At 42.5% G+C, this 25,236-nt stretch overlaps 1 protein-coding gene across 4 annotated transcripts in view; it reads left to right on the top strand.

Moving 5' to 3' along the window:
• ANTXR1 (ANTXR cell adhesion molecule 1) overlaps window positions 1-25,236 on the top strand; it is a 69,827-nt gene that overhangs the window by 32,713 nt on the left and 11,878 nt on the right. For all 4 annotated transcript variants that reach the window (XR_005554417.1, XR_005554418.1, XR_005554419.1 and 1 more), the window contains exons 11-16: window positions 5,423-5,492; window positions 6,033-6,111; window positions 15,934-16,029; window positions 17,987-18,028; window positions 23,142-23,237; window positions 24,008-24,175. Coding sequence is in view for 1 of the 4 variants with exons in the window: in XM_039324264.1 (XP_039180198.1) it covers window positions 5,423-5,492; window positions 6,033-6,111; window positions 15,934-16,029; window positions 17,987-18,028; window positions 23,142-23,237; window positions 24,008-24,175 (551 nt within the window). In the remaining 3 variants the exon portion in view is untranslated. The remainder of the gene's footprint in view (window positions 1-5,422; window positions 5,493-6,032; window positions 6,112-15,933; window positions 16,030-17,986; window positions 18,029-23,141; window positions 23,238-24,007; window positions 24,176-25,236) is intronic.

The raw sequence follows: 25,236 nt of genomic DNA, 5'->3' as shown, positions 1-25,236 counted from the left end.
TTCCGATCTCATCTCTTTCCAAGAATTTTTTAAAGACTCTTGTGGAAATAGAAGGAGATGCAATTCAGTCTTTTGTTTTGAAACAGTCGGGAATCTTCCTTCTTTTAAAGCAGAGAGGGCTCATATCAACTTGTTGTCCTATGGCCTGTATTTGTCCTTTTTAAAAAATATTGTATTTTAATTGGAGTGGTGGGATCTGGTGGTATTTTGAGGCATCAATGGACGTGAGGTGAGTGTGTTGGCCCCTTGGAGTAAGCTAGCCGAGGAGACCAGGGTCTGGAGGGGTCCATTGGCCGCCTTTGGGAGAATTTTTAGCCAGGTTTGTAGATGTCTAGACAAGACAGGCATCCCCTTGACTTTTTCAACCCTTCATGACTGTGGATGCGCTTGCTCTGTGATTCTGCATCAAGATTGCTCTGGATTCCCTTTCTTGTTTGGGAGTCTCATCAGTTTGCTTCTGCAAAATGGGCCCTGAGGCAGCTAACAAGGTCTTCAAAATTTTCCGAGGGCTGGTGTCATTACTGTCTTCCATTTGGCTTCTTGGGGTAGTTATTTTTCTTTTTTTCCAGCTTCCCTTACGTGACTTTTTTTTTTTTTTTTTTGGGAAAAGGGTGTCTAGCGATAAGCTTCGTTCCTCTTTGCATGCTCAAGACAGCTGTTGGTCTGTGTTCCTAACATGCCCATAACATTCCAGATGTGCCCAGATGTGGGGTTCCATTTCTTCCTATCTGGAATCCCAGTTTCAACATTTGTTTTGCAACCAACGATTTCCAGGAAGAAGTCAAAGGAAACTTATACAAACTAATGCTTTGTTTGTGCCAGGAATGAAAAGAAAGAAAGCTGTCTCGGGCCTGCGATGAAGCAAAACCATTTCACTGAGCAAAATATTAACCCCACCACCACCACCTTAGCTTAACCAAGGTCCCGCCACCAACTCCAGACAACAAAAGAAGATCGGATGGAACGCAGGGGAGACAACAGCCGTCTTATGAAATATTCTCAGAAAGTGGAAACATGAGAGTTTGAGTCACGACAGTGATAAATGAGACCAGTGATGAATGAGACTAGCCAGAGAGTCTCAAGGCTGGGAAAAACACACCAGGAACTATTTTTGTCTAGCTATGATTTCATGCTTCCCAGGCAGATTGTACCTACTGGTATTAATCTCCATGTCCATGCAGGCTGAGGATGATGGGAAATGTAGTGCAACACCTTTGCCTGCTAGGTGTTCAGAAGGTCTATAGATCCAGCCTCTCACAACCAGATGTGCCAAAGTGGAAGAAATTTTAAGAAGAATCTAATCTAAAATAATTTTGATAGGCCTAAGGGGAAAAAAGTATAATCTATTCACCGGGGATTTCACGAAGGCCAGATATCTGCCCAACTCTAAAAGACATATTTGCAATATTTTCCAATATTGCAAAGAAGCGACTTTTTTTACTCCTTCTTGCTTTACAGATCCACAGTGGAAACAAAAGAAAGAGAGTGTTGAAACCCGGCACTTAACTATTAAAGTTGTTTCAGTTGTTTTGTTTGAAAACTTCCCTCCTCAGTAGATGAGGCCCAGAATATTTTACAAGATTCAATTTTAAAAAATACAGTTTTGGAGCGCTTAAGTGGAAAAACAGGAATGGCAAGAAATGTATTTCATTGGCCTTCTTGTTCATCTTTTTCACTAGTTCTGCTTGTCTATTGCTTAGTCTATTTTTTCATTTAAGGAAAAAGATTCTATGAATGGGAGGACACCCAGTTCGTAAGGATTCATAAAGAAAGAAAGGGGAAGGAGGAAATATTCCTTTGGCTTAGATAAGCAAGAGAAGAATTCCTGATGTTTCTGCACATACCCTGCACATGCCAAGCTATGGTATAAGCATTGGTGGTGCAGAGCCATATTTTCATCCTTCCATTCTTCCTGCATCCAAAGAGGACATTTTTGTTCAATTTTGCAAATTCATCAGTCTCCCAAGGAGAAAGGATACACAGTGTTCTCCTTAGGAGGCAGACTTCCTTTCCATAGGAATTGCAAAAGAAATGGATATCATGTGCACCAGGAGGAAAACACAGTTGCCTCAGAATACCCCAGGAAGGAATGTGCTGGGGCATGATCTGTTTTTCACAAAAAAAGAGTCCCAAACCAAACAGATGAGAAGTTGAGAGGCTCCTTTTGGGTGTGATTATCTACCTTCCAATATTAAAAACACTCTGTCTGCTACTGCAAATAATTATGGAAAGAGTAGAGTAGAGTAGAGTAGAAGAGGAGAGGAGAGGAGAGGAGAGGAGAGGAGAAGAAAAGAAAAGAAAAGAGAAGAGAAGAGAAGAGAAGAGAAGAGAAGAGAAGAGAAGAGAAGAGAAGAGAAGAGAAGAGAAGAGAAGAGAATATTCTTTACTGGCCAAGTGTGATTGGACACACAAGGAATTTGTCTCCAGTGTATAAGCTCTCAGTGTACATATAAATAACACAGTGATCATAAATCATAGTTACAATCATTAAACATAAGATACAACAACAAGTGATGATCATAAGATACCAATAGGAGAAGGTAGTAGGAAGGATGAGAAGATGACAAGGATAACAGCAATACAGCCTACTACATGGGTAAATATCTATGGGCCTAAGACAGTGCTGTGGAATTAGATGTTCAGCAGAGTGATGGCATGGGGGAAGTAACTGTCTTTGTGTCTAGTTGTTTTGGCATGCATAGCAGCTTTTGTGGTGAAGAGAAAACATTGAGATTCTTAATACTGTAGGAGGACAGCTTTGTTCCTCTTTGGTGACATCCAATGAAGTGAGCTGCTGTCCAAAAAAGCTGATCCTTTCCATAAAATTTGGTAGCTGGACTCCAAATAGCACAGAACTCGTAACATTCTCTCCTAAGAAGACTCCATGACTCCCAAAGCAAAATTTTACCAGCAGAAACTATGAAATTAGTAACCTCAAGACTCTAGAATCCCAGTCTGTGATGTTCCACGATAGGCATTTCATCTGATTATTTTTCAATCAGGGAGAAGCTTTCCTTCCTGGAGCAGAAGAGTTGCAAGCAGTTTCAGATATTTGGGAACTTTAAGAAAGGGATGCTGTTTCATTTATTTATTGTGGAAGAAGAAAAGCTGGCTCTTGTGCAGACCTTTGCTATTTTTTGAATTTTAGCAGATTTTAAAAGAGTTGCTGAGTGCAGTTGAGGTTTCCTTTCCAGCTGCCTTCCATTGTGAAATGCATACATTTAGTGGCAGCCTTGTGCTTTCAGGCTCACATAACTCTGACCAGCGATGATATGCAAGTCCCCCTCTCTCAGCTTCCCTCCCCCAATCTGCAGTGTCAGAATTATAACACTCATGTTAGGCGGTTGCGATGGTTACAGATGTGTATTTTGAGTGCTCATTCTCAGGTTGCTTAAAAGCTGCCAAGTTGCCTTCTCCCATAAAACAAGACAGAAATGCATCTGGATAATCAGTCAAAAGAAACTGCAAATGTTAAGATGTGCTTTAGTTTACTTATACCCCAGACGAGGGTAACTTCAGAATGGAAAGATTGCTTTATCTGAAAATGAAACCGTAGCTTACTTATAAAGCTTTGCTGAGAGCTACTCTTATGCACCAAGGTAGAATAGGAGATCTGCAGCTCCATTTGCATGAGCGGTGGACACTCGCCCGAGTGCGTGAAGCTGCACTTAAATTTTTTTGGGGGAAGTCTTTATGTGTGGATTGAGGGGATAGTCTGGAAGCAGGAGAAGAAAAAACCTGGACAGAGATGGAGGAGAAAAAGTGAAGTGCTGCGTCAGAGCTGGACATGGCTATCGAGTCTCTCTCAAGCAGAGGTGACCACAGAAAGAAAGGTCATAAAAATCAAGACGGCACCAGAGCTGCATAATGAAAGCCCTGTGCATACAGTATGATTGAAGAGCCCTGAATTTAAATGCTACAAAATAAGCGAAGAATGAATACTCTAGAATGACAACCTGGAACTTCTGTGTTTAAAACCAAACAGGCTAAAGCTGAATGATTTCACAAACATTAGGACCTCATTAATCCCAGAATTAATTAAAGAGAATCTCTCAGCAAGTATGGCTAGATATTGTCCCAAGGCCTAACCAGGAGTTTCACAGGCTCATTCAATGTTCTTATGAATGAGCATTTCAGGAGAGGCGTGATGCTGACCCATTTTGCACTGCTCAGGGTTGGAAGGAACCAAAATGTTGCCTCTTGGGTTGGACAAGGGAAGACTTGCGGCATTGGCTGTCTGGCCAAATCTAAGAAATGGCTTTCAGTTCCAACCCCCGACATAGTTTCTGCTGAGTAGCCAAGCCAAAGTGGTCAAGTTAAATCCTATCAGGCCTTGCACAGCTTGTAGGTTTAATTACAGGGCAACCTGAAGATGGATGGTGCAGTTGTGTGACAGCCTTGGAAGGAAAAGCAACAGACTGCATCAAAAGAAGTGCAGAAAGCATTGAAAGGCCTAGGTTCAGAGTTCGACCCAGCGCTGTCCTTCAGGGCAAGGCAGTCTTCAAGTCTCAAACCGTGCACAGGGGAGCTTCCAAGAGAAGCTGGCGTGAAGGACCTCCGGCACTTGGGGGGAGGGAGAACTGTGGGAGGAGAGAATCTGTTTGGGGGGGGGGGCTTATTTCTTCTATAGATAGTCCTTGTATTACAACAAATTTGTTGAGTGACCATTGAAAGTTACAACAGCACTGAAAAAGTGACTTAGGACCATTTTTCACACTTACGACCATTGCAGCAGCATCCCCATGGTCACGTGATCAAAACTTGGATGCTTGGCAACTGGTTCATATTTATGACGGTCGTAGTGTCCCAGGGTCATGAGATCATCTTTTGTGACCTTCTGACAAGCAAAGTCAATGGGGAAGCCAGATCCTAACTTAACAACTGTCATGATTCATTTAATAATTGTGGCAAGCAAGGTCGTAAAATGGAGATAATTCACTTGACAACTAATTTGTTTAGCGATGGAGATTTTGGGAAAATAGGGGAGTTTCTCCTGGACGTGGAATTGTCTGCGTGCCGATTCTAGGATGACACTTGAGGTATGTGTTTATAAGTATGTTTATTCTTGTGAACATGACGTTCTGCTGGAAGACCCAATTTAATTAACTCTGCTTGTGTTTATACACCTTATCCTTTCATATGTGGATTAGGTCTGGGTGACTTATTTGGGGTTTTGAGGAGGTTTGGGTAAAAGCTTTTCCTCCCTTTGTGATTTTTATTTGATTAACTTAGTTTCCACTTGACTCTCAATTATCTAGTGGAGACGCTGATTCTTAGACCATTGTGGATTCTGTTAATGTTTCGAAGAAAGATGGAAACAGTATAAAGAATAAAATATATGTGGATATAAAACTTCCCACACCCTAACTGTTCTTTCCAAAGTTGCTTCACCTGAAACCACTTTCTCTGCTTCTCTTTCCAGATGAGAAACCCTTTGTAGTGGAGGACACCTACTTACTCTGCCCGGCACCTGTCTTACAAGAAGCTGGCATGTAGGTTTATGAAAATAGAGAGTTTATACACAATAGCTCTTTTCGTTGTAACTTTCACTGGTGAATTTTCTTTTGCTACTGTACTTTCTGATCTGCCCTTGTTTACCAAATATTAAGGCAAAAAATGTTAAAAATCAATAAAACATTTTTTAAAACAAAAATTAGCTACCAGTTCTGCCGAAGTGGTGTGAACTGGCTGAATCCTGCCACTGCCCTTACAGAAATGGTCTTTGATTGCAGCACCCATGCCCTCCATCTAGAAGGCTGGCTCCTGCCTGCCATGGAGGGCATGTTCTGTTGCTATTATGGTCATTCAGCAAATCAAGTAGCCTTCTCCAGCTTGGTGGCCCTGCAGATATGATGGTGGACTTCCATTCTTCACAGCTAAAGCCCAAGCCATCTGAGGACCACCTACTTGGCGGTCTCTCTACAATACCAAGAATCTGCAGCAGCCCAGTTGCTGCTGCGTTTTCAAAAGAGGTGGACTTCTTTTGAGTCTTTCCCCAACAAGTCATTTCTGCCCCTCTTTCTTTGTTTTAGGGAAGCTGCTCTTCAAGTGAGCATGAACGACGGCCTCAGTTTCATCTCCAGCTCCGTCATCATCTCCAGCACGCACTGTGTAAGTTTGCTTAGAAATCCACCCTTTTTGCTTAAACGTCTGTTGAAAAATCTCCGTGAATTTGAACTGGAGGGTCATTTAGAGGCCATCAATACTAGGATTTCAGGTCTGGCTTCCCTTGAAAAGCAGGTGATTAATGATTCTTTAAAAAGAAGCTGTTTCTCCTTTGCAATGTCAGTGCTTCATAAAAGGCAGGTTCCCCCTCTTTTGAACTGAGAGTTTTAATAACATCCCTGCAGGGGTGCCAGAATTTCTGCAAAGAAGAGAGTAAAATAAAGGCACTCAGAACACAGGCATGCAACGAAAGAGAATGCTAATCTCCTCTAAACTATTGGGTTTTTATCCTGTTGGTTGTGGAATAGTAACTGTGTCACTCGTACCGCATTTCTATTTAATTATACAAATAGAATGCAAATAGTCCTTGAATTGCAACCATTTGTTTAATGACCGTTCAAAGGCACAACGGCACTGAAAAAAGTGGCATGACTATTTTTCACACTTACAACCGTTGCAGCACCCCATGGCCATGTGACCAAAATTCAGATGCTTGGTGACTGACAAGTACTTATGCTGGTCGCAGTGTGATGTGATCCCATTTTGCCACCTTCTGACAAGCAAAGTCAATGGGGAAGCCAGATTCACTTATTAATGACCCCATGTTACTATTTAACAACTAAAGTGATTCACTTAACAATAGTGGCGAGAAAGATTGTAAATGGGTCAAAACTCATTTAACAACCATCTTGCTTAGCAATAGCAATTTTGGGTTCAATTATGGTCGAGGAGTACCCGTATTTATATATTACCTGAACACAAGTGTAGAATATATTTGTAGGGTTTATATATTTATATTATACCTTGGAGGGAATCTTTATTCACTTATGAAGTGGTTACAGAAGGATGAGTTGGGGGCCAAATTAATTTAGTTTGCATTGATGTATGTATCAAACCAGAGCACAGATATTGTTTCATATTTTTGATCCTCTGAATTTTGCAATTTAAGAAAGCAAATTAGGGAAAATCTGAATAAAAAATGAGTTCATAGATTGAAGAAACTAACCATCTAAATGTGCTATATGAGGGAATAGTTGAATAGCTGAAAAATTAAATAGTTGAAAAATTGTCAACAAAACACACATAATAAAAGGATCTCAACTTCAATGGAGCCAAAGTTTTATATCCCAGTGACAAAAAACAGATGCTGAATTTGAATCACTTGAAGCATTTTCTACTTGACATAGCAGCTGTTGCTTAGAACCTCTGAAGTTTGACCTGCTATAGGATCTGACTTGTTTCTAAGACTGAATTCTTGTGAATATTAAGAGAAATGAGCCAACTATAACTATGTTTCTTAAACTACTTCACTATTCCTTAGAAAAGTGAAATAACACGCACTGCTTTGAGCTTTGTAGATGAGCTAACAAGGGCTATAATTCATCAGAAGAACATGGGGGGGTGAATAACAAAGCTGACATTTCCCAAAATTGGGTTTTTTATTTTTATAAGAGGGATATTTATGTCTCTGAATTTGTCTTTGATATCTGCAGATGGCTGTGGGGTAGGCAAGAGGAGACATGAGTATCCTGAAGTTATTGAACATCTAATACAATAATGAAATTTGTGCCACTCATATTACATGAACTAACGCAAAGTACAAAAATTGTGTTCTGTGCTCAATGACATCAGGATGAATGTGCCAATACTTTGATGTCATTGTGATTTTTAAGGGGTGCAAATGTTAGTAACATGGGAATCAGAGCATTATTGTTGGGAAGCATCCAGCCTGGCCAGCAGGAGGGATCAAGCATGGAGCTAAGCCTGGAGTCACTGTGCAACTACAAAAGGACTATGCCCAACCCTATCTAGGTTATTTGGAGCCTGATCTAATTGTTCCCAGGAGCAGGCTGTTGGACTGGGGAGATTCCTGTATTATAGGTAGAAAGTAATAAAATAGTTAGCTCAAAGTCTGCACATGTGATTCCGGTTGTTCACACCTGACAATTGTTTTCCTTAAAGGAGAAAACGGATTCTTCTCATTCTTAGCCACTGTATTGATTGAGAATGGATGAGCCATAGTGTCAACCCACCAGAAGGCATCAGGCGAGGGAGTCTAATTCTGAATAAGTGGCCATGTTTTCCACAGGAAATTTAAGGTCACTGTCCCACAAGAGCTAAGTCCACACATCAAGATGGTATTTTCTTCAGCATCATGATCATGAGAGTCCACGCAAATCTCCTTGAATGCCCTTCCATCAGATGATATTGTTTAGTGCTATTCTATTCTATTCCTGAAAGTCCGTATGTCTCTATTTGTTTTAAGATATTGGGCTCTATTTTCAACAAAGAAGCGAACTCCATTCTCCTCCTCTCTCTGCCTTGCTGAAACACAATAACAGTATAACAGAGCTGGAAGAGATCTTGGGGTCTTCTAGTCCAACCCTATACCAGGAGTGTCCAACTTTGGCAGTATTAAAACTTGTGCACTTCAACTCCCACAATGGCTGCCTGGGGAATTCTGGGAATTGAAGTCTACAGGTCTTAAAGTTGCCAGGCCCTATACCATTCTGGACAAGTGGCTGTCCAGTCTCTTCTTAAAAACCTCCAGTGATGGAGCACCCACACATTCTAAAGGCAAGCCATTCCACTAATTAATTGTTGACTTTAAACCATAATGGAAAGCTGGAAACTGAAATATGTCACAGAAACCTGGCTGGGTCCTATTTCAGGGCACCTCCCACAGAACAGTCATCTCCCAAAGCCAGATGTCTCTTTGCCAAGGGTGAGAAATGACGCTAAGCCCCGGCAGCCTCGCAATTGGCCAGGGATTTTGCTCTGAGCCATCCCACCTGTCCGATTCGAGCAGGCCTGGGCTTCATTACTAGCTGGAAACTGAGCGATTTCACAGCATGTTCCCTAATGTGGGCTTTCAAATCAGCTGCATCTCCTCTCCTGGAGTTCTTTGGCTTCAAGCGACACAGAAAAGAGAGCGGAACGTTGATAGTTCCCCAGGCTGTCCAACCTTTAGGGATTCAGGGACTTCTATGGGTTTCTTTTTCCCCCAATCTCCTTCATCAGATGGTGCCAGAAGACACTGAGAGCCAAAGGCAACTGGCAAAGTTCTGAAAATCTTTTGGCTTCTGCTGGCGTTTCTGTTTATTTAGGCCCCGAACTGTTTACATATGAACAGAATATCCAACATCCAAGGATAAATGCTCTATAACCTGCTGCAGGAAATTAAGAATATATGTTCTGAAATAGAATACCTGAAGCCATTTCATCCTAAGGTCTTCTTACGTGTGAATCCATACTGGAGACTGAAGGTCCATAACCTGCCTCACCCAAAAAGCCTTGAAGTATCAAGGTTGGACTCCATCCTCTCAGGATGGGTGATGAATCACATCCATAAACTGATGTCATGTGCCAGGACCTGAACTCCATTGACGGACATGCGATCATCATGTAGTTGGCCTCTTCTGGAACCTGGAAACCTATTTAATTACAACAGAATTATCTGTTCTTGGATATTTGGCAGGCTTGAAGTCCAGCACACTCATGGTCCTAATAACCCACAACTTTCTCCTGTGCCAGTGCCTCAAACCTTGGGAGCTTGAAAATATGTGGACCAATTCCCAGATTTTCCCAGCATGCCAAAGTTGAGAAACATTTCCTATGGCATTTCTCGAGTTCCCTGCCCCGCTCAACTCATTTTAAAGAGATATTTTGATGTTAAAAAGAAGCTGGAGGGCTGCATAGTCCATATTTCCAGTACCATCGTTATTTTCCAGAATATTTCAGGGTCCCAAATGGGCCCACAAATGTTCTCAGAACATTAAAAAAATGAGCCTTTCCTTGGAAGTGGAAAACAGAAGCTGTAGGGAGACTTCTGCGAAGAAACTTAAATTGGATGATCTATTGGTGTTTTGCAACTGGCAATCATTTTGTGAAGGTGCCCATGATATATTGCTGGAGTTCCATATGTGTGCATTAGTCCAAAAGGGCAGGAGACCCACGGATTAGCATCAGAAGTTCTTCTCTTCCTCCTCTCCCTAGAAGAGGTGAACTCAAACTTCAGTTCCCATGATAGATTAACTATAGTTAAAAGGAATCTCAAATTCTGTGAGTTCAGACAACCAGCGTGTAAAACAAGGGAGTCAGTATTTTCAAATTCTTTGTCCCTGTGAAAGTTTAGGAAACAGGAAGCTCCTTTTGTTGCTTCTGAAGCAGCCCAGTGGGACAACAGGGGTAAGCCTTAAGATAAAGAGTGCTTAAAGCATCCCAATAAACTATGGTTTGTCTGCCACTAGTCTAAAAGTGCACCCTTGCCTCTCCATGCTGGTTTCACTTCCTTTGCTTCATATCCTGTCCTCCTCTTGCTTCTCTCTTCCAACTGCCTGCTGGGGATGAGGGGGAGCTTGCAAGGAATGGAACAGGAGCCCCCTTAACTCTCCACCATTTCTCTCTGTGCACAGAGACCCCCCAGGCAATCTGTCAGTGGTGTAATGATCTTCACAGCTGTTCCAACTGCTGGTGGAAACTCTGATTCCAGGTTGGAGGGAAAAGTGTCAAAGCTTTTACAGGGGAACCTGGAGACAGGCAGCTGTGTTGATCATTGCTTTGGCAACGCCTGGAGAGAAACCTGATGAAAACTCATCCCAAGGGCACCACCTCCTTGATTTATTACAGGGGGAAAGAGGTGGGCAGAGGACCACCGCTGCCTTCCTTCCATGGAGATGTTCAGATGTGCTTAGGTTCCTTGTTGCAATTCCCCAGCTGTGGGGATAATGGAAGTTATACTTTTGTAGGATAATAGTCAAGTCAGCCTATTTCAACAGGCTTTGCAGTAATAAAATTTAACAACTGAGTTGCTGACCTTGTTTGTCACCCCAATGTTTCCTGAGGCCTAGAAATCTCTCTTTCTAATATTCAGCATGGTTAGGCAAACTACCATTAGTTTGATGGCAAAACAAGGCTTTCCCTCCCCCAAGAGACAGTGGTCTGAGGTATTCCCTAGCTCTGCGCCTATGCAAAATAAAAGAGAAAAATCCATTTAAACTTGCACAGAATGATGGAAGGGAACCCAAGACAGAGAGAGAAAGAGTCCTGCCACGCTGCGAATTTGTGGGTGTTGCCTTTGGTTCCCTTACAGCCAGGGTGCGGATTTAAAAAGCTCAGAGAGCCAGCGTGATTCCTGAAGGAGGCCAATGAGCGGCAATCTTAATAAAAGCGGAGCAAATATTTCAGCCACAGAGAATCACCATAGTGATTGTATTTAATTAATGGGAGTGCCGTTGCCTTTACTAAAATGAAATTTGCTCTGGCTTTGAGTCCTGGCTTCATCCGCTTCTTTCTTCTGGCTCTTCTCCCTTTTTGGAGCGGGGCCTCCAGCAGCCAAAGCCAAACAAGAGCTGTGAAAAAAGCTGGACAGCTCATCCCTGCAGTTGTGGGGCAGAATAGAGGAGGCAGTAGGAGACACTCAACATAGGTTCAACCTGATTCATTGATTGTTCACTAATCAATGGCTGGTTCTCTATTTGGAAATTCTGTTGTTTGCTAATGCATGCATCCTTCTCTCTGTCTTTCAGTGTGTATCTATTTAGCTATATCTCTCTCTATCTGTCAGTCTGTATCTGCCAACCTATAGGTGCACACACACACAGAGAGAAAGAATGGCATACATTGGAGTCATTTTTTTCTGGAATATCCAACCTGTCTTTCTTTAACTGGTTTTCTTCCATCGTAATGAATTTTTAATCCTCTTCTGTGAAGTCTCCAGAGTTATTCCACTGAGAGGCAGACTGAGAAAGTCCAGACCCTTTCACATTATTCCTTTTTAACTTTCCATTGTGTTGGAAAGGATAGACATAAATCCTCTTTGCCTTTAGGACCAACCCACCCACACCTCTGCAGTTAGTTTGTGCACATCTTGGTAGCAACCAGAGCCCGCCGAACAGCAGCCAAGGGCTGTTGTATGCAGAAGCTGGCCTCAGCTGCCTGCATGCACCTGTTGGTCTTTCTAGATTGCTGTTGCACTAACCCATGCTTAGCAGTCTATCGAGCACAAGAAATCGAGAGTCCAGCCAGTTCAAATGAATATATGTTTATTGTATGCTATTCCTATCTACAAGAATCTGAATTACTAACAGTCAAAGTGAGTTAGCGGTAGATAAGAGTCAAAGGAATTCAAGGTGGACTGGATGTAGATCTCCTGTGATGCCAAGAGACTCATGACTGATGACGTGTTTGACCCCTCCCCTCCCTTCTCAGCCTAGTCCTCTCCTACCTTGTCATTGTAGCCAATGTTGGCTAATTTCCTAGCTTGGGAATTGGTGCAGCAGCAGGAGATGCAAGAGAGGCAGGATTCAATATTGTGAATGAACAAAATAAACAAATAACATTCATTCATCAGGGCAAGGATGGATGCTGCTCCCGAGAAAGAGTGCAGAGAAGAGCAATAAAACTGACAAGAGGTCTGCAGGCTTAAGCATACAATCCTAAGAGAACTAGGTACCTGGCTCTAATGAACAGAAGGATTGAGGGGGACATGACAGCTGTCTTCCAGTACCTGAAGGGTGGCCTCAGAGATGAGGGGATCAACCTATTCTCCAAAACACCAGAGGGCAGGACAAGGAGCAAAGGGTGGAAATTTGTTAAAAAGAGATCCAGCCAACTAAGGAGAAATTTCCTGACAGTGAAGGCAATTAACCAATGGAACAGCTTTCCTCCCAAAGTTGTGGATGCTCCATCACTGGAGATTTTCAAGAACAGACCGAATAAGGACTTCTGCCTTGGGCAGGGGTTGGAGAAGAAGACTTCAAAACAGAGGGAGAGGATCTTTACAGGTTCTAATTTGGAAAAACGAAGAAATTTATGCGCTCATCTTGCTACCATTCTGGCAAAATTGCTTTGGAGCCATTTCTCCTCTAATGACTTCCTGTGTCTTCACAGCATCTCCCAGCCACACTGAAGTGACAGAAAGCCTGTCTTCATTGCTGTGATTTTTGGCGGAAATGATGATTGGAAAACGCTGAAGATAGCAGTAGAGACTGCAGGGGTCTCCAACCTTGGCAACTTTACGACTTACGGACTTCAGCTCCCAGAATTCTGGATTTGAAGTCCACAAGTACCAAAGTTGCCAAGGTTGGAGCCCCCCGATAGAGAGAAAGCAAGAGCGAGCATTCCCTGAGCAGGAACATCGGGGATGGGAGTGATCCGAAACTGATCTTTTTCAGCTGTGCAGAGTCACTTTAAAACATCTGGCAACCTGAGCAACTTTGCTTCATCAGAAATGTGGTTCAGTATCACAGTGGGGTTGTTTCTGACAATTCCAAAGAATGCTCTAAAAATAACTACACAAGCTAAGTAGTCAGTAAAAAATGCTTTGAAACATTGCATTAAATGGCAACAAGATTAAAGTTATTCATTAACAAACTATTTTTTTTAAAGCTAGAGTTAATGTGTCCTACTGCTGTTTGGTATGCCTTTAATTGAAAACAATTATCTGGCTCCTTTCCTGAGCTACATTCTGAATTTGTGATTTGAGAACCCCATAGACTTTGTATCCCTTCTGGCTCTGAGTGTGGAGAAGTTTGCGAAGAATTGGACTGGGGCATCATTTGGACTCTCCTCTTTGTTTAGTTTGGGCACCAAAGGGGTTCAAGGAGAACATTCCTAGGATGGAAACAATTTGAGGAGACCTACAGGGGGGATAAATCAATGACAAGAAAAGAAATTACATACATTTTAGCCTAGAGAAAAGAACATTAAACAAGAAAAAAAAAGAAATATTCTTTTCTACTGTAGAATGCTATGTGCTTAGAACAACAAATACCTAAAGATGTAAACATACACTGAAGACTGAACTTAAATGGCCTTCTTTTCTGTAATTGTATTAAACTCATTTTCCTCTTGGAAATGAAATCAGTCAAAGAATGATTAAGAGCACAGGACAAACTCATATGCCTAAGCACATGGGATCATTGAGGACAACTTGCCCAGGGTCCAATCAACAAGGGTTGCATCCCTAAGCATGCATGTTCCATGCACAAGGTCTGTGGGTTCATATAAACCAACTCAGTGGTGGCCCCTCTGGGATTAATATTGCCCATACTCCCTGGAACGTTGTGGGTTGACTATGGCACTTTTGGCACACAAACTTAGGCTTTCTCATTAATCTCTCTGGCTCAGGTGCTACTGTTTGAATTGAATTGAATATTTTCTTTGGCCAAGTGTGATTAGACACACAAGGAATTTATCTCCAGTACGAAAGCACTCATCATCATATCATAAAAAAGACACTGAGACTCTGGAAAAAGTACGGAGAAGAAAATTAGGGGTCTGGAGGCTAAAACATGAACAGTTTCAGGAATTGGGTTTGTCTAGTCTATTGAAAAGAAGGACTAGGGGGTGACACGATAGCAGTGTTCCAATTTTTGAGGGGCTGCCACAAAGAAGAGGGGGTCAACCTATTCTCCAAAGCACCAGAAGGCAGGACAAGAAACAATAGATGGAAACTAATCAAAAAGAGAAGCAACCTAGAATTAAGGGGAAATTTCCCAACAGTAAGAAAAAATAATGTGGAACGACTTGCCTCCAGAAGTTGTGGGTGCTCCATCACTGGAGGCTTTTAAGAAGAGACTGGACAGCCACTTGTCTGGAATGGTATATAGTCTCCTGCTTGAGCAGGGGGCTTGGACTAGAAGACTCCCAAAATCCCTTCCAACTCTGTTACTCTATTAACCTTTGTATATCGACAATCCAATTCACTCTCCAGCTAGAAGGATCTTCAGCTGGCAAGTCAGAAGATCTCAGGTTGAAATTCTAGAGAGTTGTTCCATAAGGACAGGCAGCAAACTTCCATTCTGATCGGTTTGCATTTTCTAACCATTTTTTAATGTGGGTTCTTTCACGGTGGGGCCCTCCAAATGCTTTGGTACTCTAGATGGGTTTTTCTCAGCAATGAAACAGGAGAAGTGAGAGTTGGGCATCCAAGACCACATCCATGTGGTGCTAAACTCTGGTGGTGCAACCGCTCGATTCCGCTTCCAGCTCCTGAGTGCTGAATAATCAACACGCATGTACACAGGAGCCTTCCTGTCATCAACCAACCCATCCTCTGGCATGCCAGGATCAGCCAAGCTCCAGAGTACTATTTTACAACAGATGTAACTTACCCATGGGTCATTTTTGTTATTTTAAAAGTCTGGTCCTAGAAAACCAAAGTCTCTAAGTCTTGCCAGGCCTAATTTTGCTTGCTAGCTGATCCCCAAAGCCTGATGACATCAGTGAGGAATGATTCAGAAATATTAGCTGGTTTGGGGAAATGCATAGTCTGTACTTGAGATTACAGTTGGAAGTAAAGTGAAATAATCCATTTTCAGGGCATTTTAATGACAGGAAAACCTCTGGAAGAGGCGGTGAATCTGCTGAAATGGTTTTCAGTCTGGGATATTCAGATCTATTAAAATTTATATTCCATCCAGTGATTGCTGGATTAGCGCAAGCCATGGTTTTCTGGGTTGGGAAGGAGATCTGTGAATACACACCCTCTCTTCTTCAAATTAAAATAATATATCCCGACTTGACCAGAGCAGTTTGTGCTTTCAAGCCAGGATGTCATTGCAGCTTCATTGCTCTTCCTCTAAAGCAGAGGTTCTTCAACTGATTGACACCATGAAGAAAATTAGGTTGGAAGAGATAGGAAAAATTAATGGCTGATTCAAGTGAGCATTGCAGTTGACCCAAACTTTGGACAAGGATTGACAGATTGAACAGAATATCTAAACTTTGTTCCACCCTGACTTAATTGTGATGCTTCCTTTACAGTCTGATGGGACCATTCTGGCAATTATCTTGCTGATCCTCTTCATTCTGTTGGCTCTGGCGCTTCTCTGGTGGTTCTGGCCACTTTGCTGCACTGTGGTAAGTCCCTGGAATCTATTCTCACTTTGGCTGGTCTTCTGCGTCAAAAGGGGAGAAAATCACTCCCAGAGAAACCCACAAGGTTGCTTATGATGAATAGTTTGTAAGGAGGCAGAAGCCCTAGTTTGTCAGATGAGGTCATCTAAAAATATGGGTACTGTGGGTATTCCTTCAGAAGTGAGATTTCTGGGAATGTATGGGATTTAGGATTCCATCATTGGAGGTTTTTTAAGAAGAGCCTTAACTTGCCTGAGATGGTATAGGTTCTCCTGCCTGAGCGGGGGGCTGGACTAGAAGACCTCCAAGGTCCCTTCCAGCTCAATTCCTATTCTATTCTATTCTATTTTACTCTATTCTATTCTATTCTATTCTATTCTATTCTATTCTATTCTATTCTTCTGCACTCTATTCCATTCCATTCCATTTTGCAGTCTAGTCTAATCTTGATTAATCTCATTCTGTTCTATTCTGAATTTCCTTTCCTTTCCTTCCCTTCCCTTCCCTTCCATCATATCATGACGAAGTGGATCCAAGAAAAACATACAGATCTCTATTTAGAAAGCAACAATGGAGCTGGAATCATAGACATCTGGATGGGGAGCAAGAGAAGCAGACAAAAAACAGTGCCCCACAATTGCAATACAAACCAAAGGCCTTACTTGTGTCCAGTAGTAGCATCCTGCAAGGCCAAAATGCAGTTTTGCACCCTGACTGTGCAATGCAACTTATTTTCAAATAACTGCAGTTTCTACCAGACCTCTATTCTTGGACTTTTTTAGCAGTTATATTTATCCTGAAGGCCAAATTCAGCAAATCTTCTCACAAAAGTTTAAATGCAAGTCAGAGCCACGTCCCCAGTTCTAAAAAGCATTATGGAAAGAAAGTGAAATTAACAAAGGCCGTATTCCAGAGAGAAAACATCTCATAGGAAATCATGTGGAAAGAAGAATCTTGAAAATCTCTGGTTTGCATTCCAGCCTTTAAGACAGGAAAAATAGGAAGAAGCCAGTGGGTCTGCTTGATGAATATTGAACGGAGCTGGGGAAGGAAATCAGGCCCTGGGCTGAATCCTCCAAAGAATCTTTGAAGATACAGCTTGTACATTTTCCCATCAGTCTGGAGGAAATAATAATGAAGTTAACAATCCTTTGACAATCACTTTCCAGCCAGTTTGGCATTATTTCTCAATCCTATTAGGAAGCAAATGTGCGTATGTGGAGTTCTCCACAGAGACCATCCACATTAGTAGTGACCAACTCCCCACCCCTTTGTAACTGCATCTCATCATTGCACATCCATTAAAAGGGGTGGAGTGGATTGCAAAATCAAATTGAAGCCAGTGACTGTCAACCCGTGAGGGTGCTTATGCATCTTTCCTATTGTGACACCACTGATGTCAGTGAGAACTTCTTAGTTCTCATGTTGAAGGAGGCTGGTGTGCATGGATCTGATGTACGTGTTAATGCTTTCCTTGGAGGTAAGGCGTCAAAATCCACAGATCTTAAAGAGAAGCAACCTGGAATTAAGGAGAAACGTTCTGAGGAAATTAACCAGTGGAACAGCTAGCCTCCAGAAATTGTGGACGCTCCATCACGATTCTCCTGCTTGAGCAGAGGGATGGAGTAGAAGACCTCCAAGGTCCTTTCCAGCTCTATTCTAATCTAATTCTAATTCTAAACTTGTCAAGGTTGGACACCCCTGACAAAAATGAGAGGGTAGGGAAGAAAGCTGAGTCTGAGAAGATGCAACATTTTCTACGAAGTTCCTTCCGTCAGGGCTGGGGAGGGTTAAATAAGGACATGCTGGGTGCCAGCTCCTCAGAAGGTGACCTGCCAGATCTGTAGGTGAAGGCTGTGGTTTTAAACAGAGATAGAAAATGTTTAGAAATGGTCTTCTGAGGATGGGTCCTGAAAGTTAGCATAAGGTAATGTTCTCTATTCCTTTCCATCCGTTTCAGATTATTAAAGAGCCCCCACCACCTCCGATGGAAGACAGCGAGGTAAGTGCTTTGATCCCTTGCAACATTTCACTCAATGTTTTTCAAGGCTGTTGTGGAGTCTGTATTATCATAAAGCATTTGGTTTGTGCAGTTCGGTTTTCAAGGTCCCTGGAAAGGGGTCAGCAGAAGAAAGACCAGGTAATTCTCCCTCTCTGGGCTGCCACCTAAACCCTGCTAGCATGAACAGAAAATGGTAAATAGGGAGGGTTGGGGTGACCCATCGCTGGAAGAGAAGCCGTTCGGAAAGTAAGTCCGAACTGGGAGCCTTGGCAGGAAGAGCTCAAAAAGCTCAAGACGGTGGCGGCAGCCACAGAACGGGAGTCTGGCACTCTTAATGCATCAGGCTGGTCAATACAGGTAGTCCTCAACTTACAACCATTCATTTAGTGACCGAAGTTACAAAAAGAGTGACGTGACCATTTTTACACTTACAACATTTGCAACATCCCCATGGACACACAATCAAAGTTTGGATGCTTGGCCACTGGCTCATATTTACGACAGTTGCAGTGTCATGGGGTCATGTGACACCCTCCCCCCTTTTGCGACCTTCTGACAAGCAAAGTCAACGGGGAAGCCGGATTCATTTAACAACCATGCTACTAAGTGAAAAATGCAGTGATTCACTTAACAACTATGGCAAGAAAGGGTGGAAAATGGGGCAAACTCACTTAGCAGTCCAACTTAGCAATAGGAATTTTGGATTTCGTTGTGGTCATAAGTTGAGGACTGCCTGTCCCACACATCCCAGATACTTCTGGACCATGAGGACCCAAGGGCCAAGGCCAGAGAGCGTCATTGCGGTCACGGTGCACGGAGGCCACCTGAGACTTCCAGTGGAGAGTTGCTGGTTCCCTGGTCCAATTACATGCTCCTCAAGCTTATTTATTCATTTACTCCAGCATGTAAACATAGAGTAGCTGCTCGGAAGGCTGCATTACAAATGCCATTCATCATTTTCCCCAGTGACAGTCTGAAGTTAATAAAAGGGAGGCTTTCTGGTTAGATTGTCACTGTTAAGTCTTTGTTTTAATGTGCTTCAGAAATGGTTTGTTTACAGGCAGGAGATACATGTAATAATAAGATGAGTCAGGAGTTCAAGTCCACAGGTCTTAAAGCTGGTGAGGTTGAGAAACAGGGCAATAAACTAAGCTGTGGTGTGATGACACACATCGCCCCGGAACTCTTCAAGAAGTTTTAACTGTTCTGGGGAAACCAAGTATTAACCCAAAGTTTTCTCTTCAGTTTGGAAAGCGAATTGATTAAAACTGGAGCACCACTGCTTTGCTGGATGTACTGGCTGAAAAAAGGGGTAGCCACAACGATGACCTCCACAATCATAGAATCATAGGGTCAGATATCTTATTTCATTCTTGACAAATGGTTGTCCAGTTATTTCTGGAAAACCTCTAGAGAGAGCACCCACAACTCCTGGAGGCCAGTTGTTCAAGTGATAATTGTTTCCACTGTCAGAAAATTTTTCCTTAGTGAGAAATGAGCTTAATGAACTTCCATCCATTACTTCTTGTCCTTCTCTCTGGTGCTTTGGAGAACAAGTCAATTCCCTCTTCTTTGTGACAACCCCTCAAGTACTATAACAGAAGATAGTTATCATGTCACCCCTAATTCTTCTCTTCATTAGGCTAAACATACCTAGTTCTCTTAAGCATTCATTGTACAATTTAGACCCCTTATCTTTGTTGCTCTTCTCTGCACCCTTTTTAGGACCTTGGTATTTTATTTCGTAATGTGGTGACCAAAATTGGATGTAGTATTTCAAGTGTGGCTTCACTAGTACAGTATAAAGCGGTACTATCACTTCTCAAGATGTTGTTGCTATCTCTCTGTTGATGCCGCCTAGGACTGCATTGGCTTTTTTGGTAGCTGCAGCACATGGCTGTCTCCTACTTAAGTGGTTATCCACTAGGAGGGACTCCTAGGTCCCTCTCACAATTACTGCTGTTGAGCTAGGTACTACCTATTCCATACCTATGCTTTTGGTTTTTCCTGCCTACTTTTCTCACCACTGAATTATTTCTTGTTGGACAGTCTGTCGATCTTTCTGGATCATGAACCTAGTTTCCAAAACATTAGCAATTCTCCCTAGCTTGATTTTGTCTGCAAATTTGATGATCTCCCCTTCTATCATGGTGTCATCATTGTGGCTTCTACCCTACATTGTGGTTGCATGTTGGGTTTTAAGTACATATTATGCTTTGATTATATGGTGGATATTCCAGGATGAGGTGTGTTTGTTGCCTTATAATTAGACATTGCAGCTTTGAAATCAAGGCTAAATTAATTTTATTTCTACGGGTTTCAGTATGAGCAAACCAACAGCCCAATCTTGCCATCACTCATGAGTCTTTGTTGACATCTGGAGACCACAGGCTTTCTCACTCAGATGGTTCTACAACAAGTCAAGAACACCCACACCCACACACCCAAACACAGAGAGAGTGTTTAGATCTGATATCACTCCATCCATTTAGCTACAAGACAAAGGTACTCAGCAAAGTTTTGGCAGGCCAGGATCAATCCAAAACAGAGCTCTAATTCGGCAAAGATGATTTATGAGCTCCATCAAGGGCATCTGCTTCTCCTCCCACATCTGCTTCTACCTTTGCAGTTTGAAAGGAACTCTTTCTGGGGGCTGTTGCTGCTGCTGCTCCTGCTCACTCCTCTGACCCAGAAGGGAGAAACTGTTGGCAGGGAGCCCACGGCATCTGCCCCCGCTATGCAGGAGAATGGCATGGTGAATTGTTAATGGAAGATGGAAAAGTAGGAACGGAAAACCTTATTCCTTTCCTTCCTTGGGCTTTGTCCCCAAACTCATCTTTAATAGTACTAAGGAGCAGAGGGGATTTGGTTTCCGCTGCGATGGATGGTGTTAAGGGGATTTGTACAATGCTTCCTGTTAGTATGACCAAGAACTGATGTTGGAGAGGAGAAAAGGAAGCCAGCTGGCCATCTTCAGCAACAGGTCCTTAGGACTCCCCTAACAGAACCAAAAGGGAAGATTGAAGAGTTGAAGTCTATACGTTTTAAAGTGGCCCAGTTTGGAGTCCTCTGCAACAGAGCGTCTTGGAGAGATGACCTTCTTGGGGTCCTCTAGTGAAGGAGGTCTTATCACTGTATCCAGCAGCCTGTTCCACAAGCAAACAGCTGCTGCACTCAGGAAGGTTTTGCAGAGGTCTAGTCTGAATCTCCCTCCTTGTAGTTTTACAGTAAACCACTGGTTGTAATCTTGCCCTCCCTCCTGCTTTCAAAGATAGGATATAGCAAGGGCTCTTTCATCTGGGGTTAACCCTGCACAAGTGCTAAGGGATTCTGGCCAGGCCTGCTTTCAGATGATGCAAATCATTTCAGATCACAAACCAGCTGGAGGTGCACTTTTATCAGAGTTTATTCATATTTTCCAGATATATATATATTTGTTTAAAGGGGATTGCTAATGATCACCAGCATTTAATCCAGCCTAACTCAAGGACTGGGGATGGAATGGAGGTGCCACAGAGGGATGTAGCAGGGGAAAAAATGGCAAAGAGATGTTGGTAGCAAGTTGAGAAAGGCCCTTCAAACGGATGTTTTGTCTGCTAGCACCTGTCAATAACCATATGGGTCGTTTTGAACCCTTGCCAAGACAAACCCTAACTTCCTTTCTCATTGTGGGGTCTTCCAGATGTTTTGGCCTACAACTCCCGTTATCCCTCACTATTTTTGTTGGTCAGCACATCTGGGCACCAGGAAGATGGAAAGGGTATTCTGGTACCTCTTTTAACTTTAGCAACAAAATCTATTTTTGGCTTTTAAAACAACGCCAAGATAAACCATTAGGTAATAGGTTCCTAGAAGGTCATTTGGAAATGGAATAATAGAGTTAGAAGGAACCTCAGAGATCTTCTAGTCCAACCTCTGCTCAAGCAGGAGGCCCTATATCATTCCAGTCAAACGGCTGTCCAGTCTCTTAAATGCCTCCAGTGATGGAGCACCCACAACTTCTGAAGGTAAACCATTCAGCAAAATAAGTAAACAGAATAATAAGCCTGGATAGTCTTTCCCACTGGACAAACTGCATTTATGCAGGCTATGGTCAGAAACGTGTCCAGAGGAGGCAGCCAAACCTCTGAAGCAAAATGCTTTTGTACGTCTCCATCGTGGTGATGAAATTCTGCTGGCTTTGTTCTTCCAAATATTTCCCCTGTGAAGTAGAAAATGGGGCATGCAAAGAGGGCAGCCTGGCCTGTGGCTGGATTGATGGCCCCTTTCTTTTAGTGCCACGATGGCTGGGCATTTTCTGTGCGGGGGGGGGGGCTTTAATTCTGAAATAACCGGGAGGCTTTTCACGCTCTGGCCAAGAGCACATTCAGGGTTTGGTATTTCCTGTTGTGTGTGAGAAAGCTGGCCTGGGCAGTGACAAAGTGAAGAAGGAGGGGAAAGAGAGGCAGCAGTGAAGGCAAAGAGATGGCCTTCCTCCCAGATTTCAGGCAAAAAAAAAAAAAAATAAGTGTCTGGGCAGAAAGGGAGAGAATAAAGAGATAGAACTCAGCTGGTTTTAATTAAGGCATAAAGGCAGAAAAAGATTTGGACCGTCGCCAAGAGAGCAGGGGTCCCCAACCTCCGGGCCTTAGCGCAGTACTGGGCTGTGGCCTATTTCGAACCGGGCCCTGAGAGCGTGCACATGGCTCAATCTGCGCAAGCGGAGAGCTGGTGCACATGCCTACACGGGTGCAGCTCAATGTGCATGTGGGGGTGCGCCAACCTGCTGCTCACACAAGTTGAGATGCAGGGGTGCACATGCGTGCTATCCCACCACTCGCATAGCTCAGTTCAATGATGAAAACTGTCTTGAATGCATTTGGGTCAATATAAAAGGGGGAAAAATGACATTGCCATAGGTGTAGACTATAGGCCACCCAACCGAACAGAGGAAATAGATGAACCTTTTGCTAGTCAGCTAACTAAGGTTTTAATGTGAGTTAGTGCGTTCATAATAAAAAATGACAATAAAGGTTTATCTTTATCTTAACTTCTTCACAACAACTTCTTTCTGTCCGAGGATTAGAAGTTCTGGTAGTTCATTGTTGATGCCTATATTTTCTCTCTCTTTCAGGAGGAAGATGATGATGGACTTCCCAAGAAGAAGTGGCCAACGGTGGATGCTTCCTATTATGGTGGGCGTGGAGTTGGAGGCATTAAGCGGATGGAGGTAGGGTGGTTGTAGAGTTGTCTGGTAATTATGGGGTTAATACAGAGCAGAAGGGGGGTTGGGGGTAAAGCCCGGGGAAAGAAAGAGGAAGAAAACATTTAACCTCCACACTAATTGGGTAATGTGAGATATGAGGGCTAATTTAGGAAGGGAACATGCTGATAATTTAACTGAAGAGGAGAATTCCCCACAGCCCAGTTTATGAATGGAGATCACACAGTCGGCTTGAACCAAGGATATTTGAACAGCATGGGGTTCAATGAATACAAGATTCAGCCCCTTAAGGAGCGTTCAAAGGAATATAATAAATGCAGATATTTCCAACCCCGATGGAAGATGGCCTTCCCAGAGAGAGGTTCATTACTAATGTATCACAGCTTTCACTCTTCTGTTTCTAACTGATAAAGCTAGTAATTAAGTATGTAAAACTTTCTGGCTAATTTATGTGCACCAGGAAAGGGAGGGGGGGTAACTCTCAATCAACTGTTGACCTGGTTGAGTTCCTTGATAAGGCTATCTAGTGGCCTTCCAGGAATTTTAGGGCCAGGATGTGAGGTCCAAGAATGATTATAAACTCAAGGTTTTTCACTGGTATGTTGCTCCAAAGTCTTCAAATGTACTCATTGCATTTGTGAACTTGATGAGATCAAAGAACATCTGAAGCAAAATCCCATATGAAGTTACCAACCTCCACTTCTCCTTAGACAGCTCTGGATGGAGTCATTAGAGAAGAGCTTGAGATCAAATTGATGGAAATGTTTCCCTTTTAGGTTCGTTGGGGAGAAAAGGGATCAACCGAAGAAGGGGCGAAGCTGGAGAAGGCCAAGAATGCACGAGTCAAGATGCCAGAACAAGAGTATGAGTTCCCAGAACCAAGGAATCTTGGAAGCAGCATACGCAGGTCCTCCTCACCACACAAGTGGTATTCTCCTATCAAGGTATGTCTCTTTGCTGTTGGGTTTATTATGCGAGCGAAATTCGAACAGCTTGATACAATGGTAAGATATGGGAGGTTCCATTCTATTCCATATGCTAGACGTATCCACATTTGCGTAGCGTAGAAGTAGAAGACTTGGCTCACATAACGTTTGATTATTGTTTGTATAAGAGGGTAAGAATATAAGAGGGTGAGAGACAGGTATCTTGGTTCATATATTAAACAAATGACCCATTGGGAACCCCATATTAAAACAACATATCTTATGTGTGGCCAGAATCTGAAAACAACACTTCACACAGCACAGTACTTGAGTAAAATGGTTCGGATAAGATCAGATTATGTGGGACTGATTGAGGTAGATTGTAGGGGTGGTATTGAAATATAATTTTACCTTATTTTACTTATCTATATATTAAATTATTGTATTTTACTCCAATTTCATTTTAAATTATTTTTATAGGATTTTATTAATATTATATGTTTGGGACTATGTATTCTGATATGGCCTGTGGGCTAATCAATAAATTAAACTAACATAGCTGTTGGGTTTATTATGATGATAACAAAGTTTTCATGCATATTGAGAGATCACCACACAAATGATATCTAAAAGAAGCATCCATGACTTCATCCTTGCTTATCCAGTTACTGCACCTTAATTGCTCTCTCGTCCTTGGAGGGGTCACAGGGAGAGAAATAACCAAACTAAGTATTTCTTCTTGGATTTCTTGTTTTTCTTTTTTTAGTGGTATTGTGTTGGACTGAGCTTTTATGATTGTATTTTTCAGTGTTTCCCACGTTACCTAAGTGGTTTTCCCCCTTTAGGATTTTTATCCATGGAATTTTTATTAGGCCCTCTCTGAGTTTCTTAAAGTCAGCTCTTTTAAAGTTTAAGACACTGGTTGAATTATATTCTATTGCTTGTGTTTGCATTATATTGAATTTCAAATATGACGTGGCCACTCTCGCCCACGGTTCCTGCAGTTTCAACTCCCTCTATCCCTTCTTATCTATTAGTAAGAATTAGGTCTACTATAGCTTTTCCTCTAGTTCCCTCCT

This window comes from Crotalus tigris, unplaced genomic scaffold (genome assembly GCF_016545835.1).
Source record: "Crotalus tigris isolate CLP2741 ecotype Arizona unplaced genomic scaffold, ASM1654583v1 scf7180000024293.1627790, whole genome shotgun sequence".
Lineage (NCBI taxonomy): Eukaryota > Metazoa > Chordata > Lepidosauria > Squamata > Viperidae > Crotalus > Crotalus tigris.
This window is presented reverse-complemented; position numbering and strand designations above follow the sequence as displayed.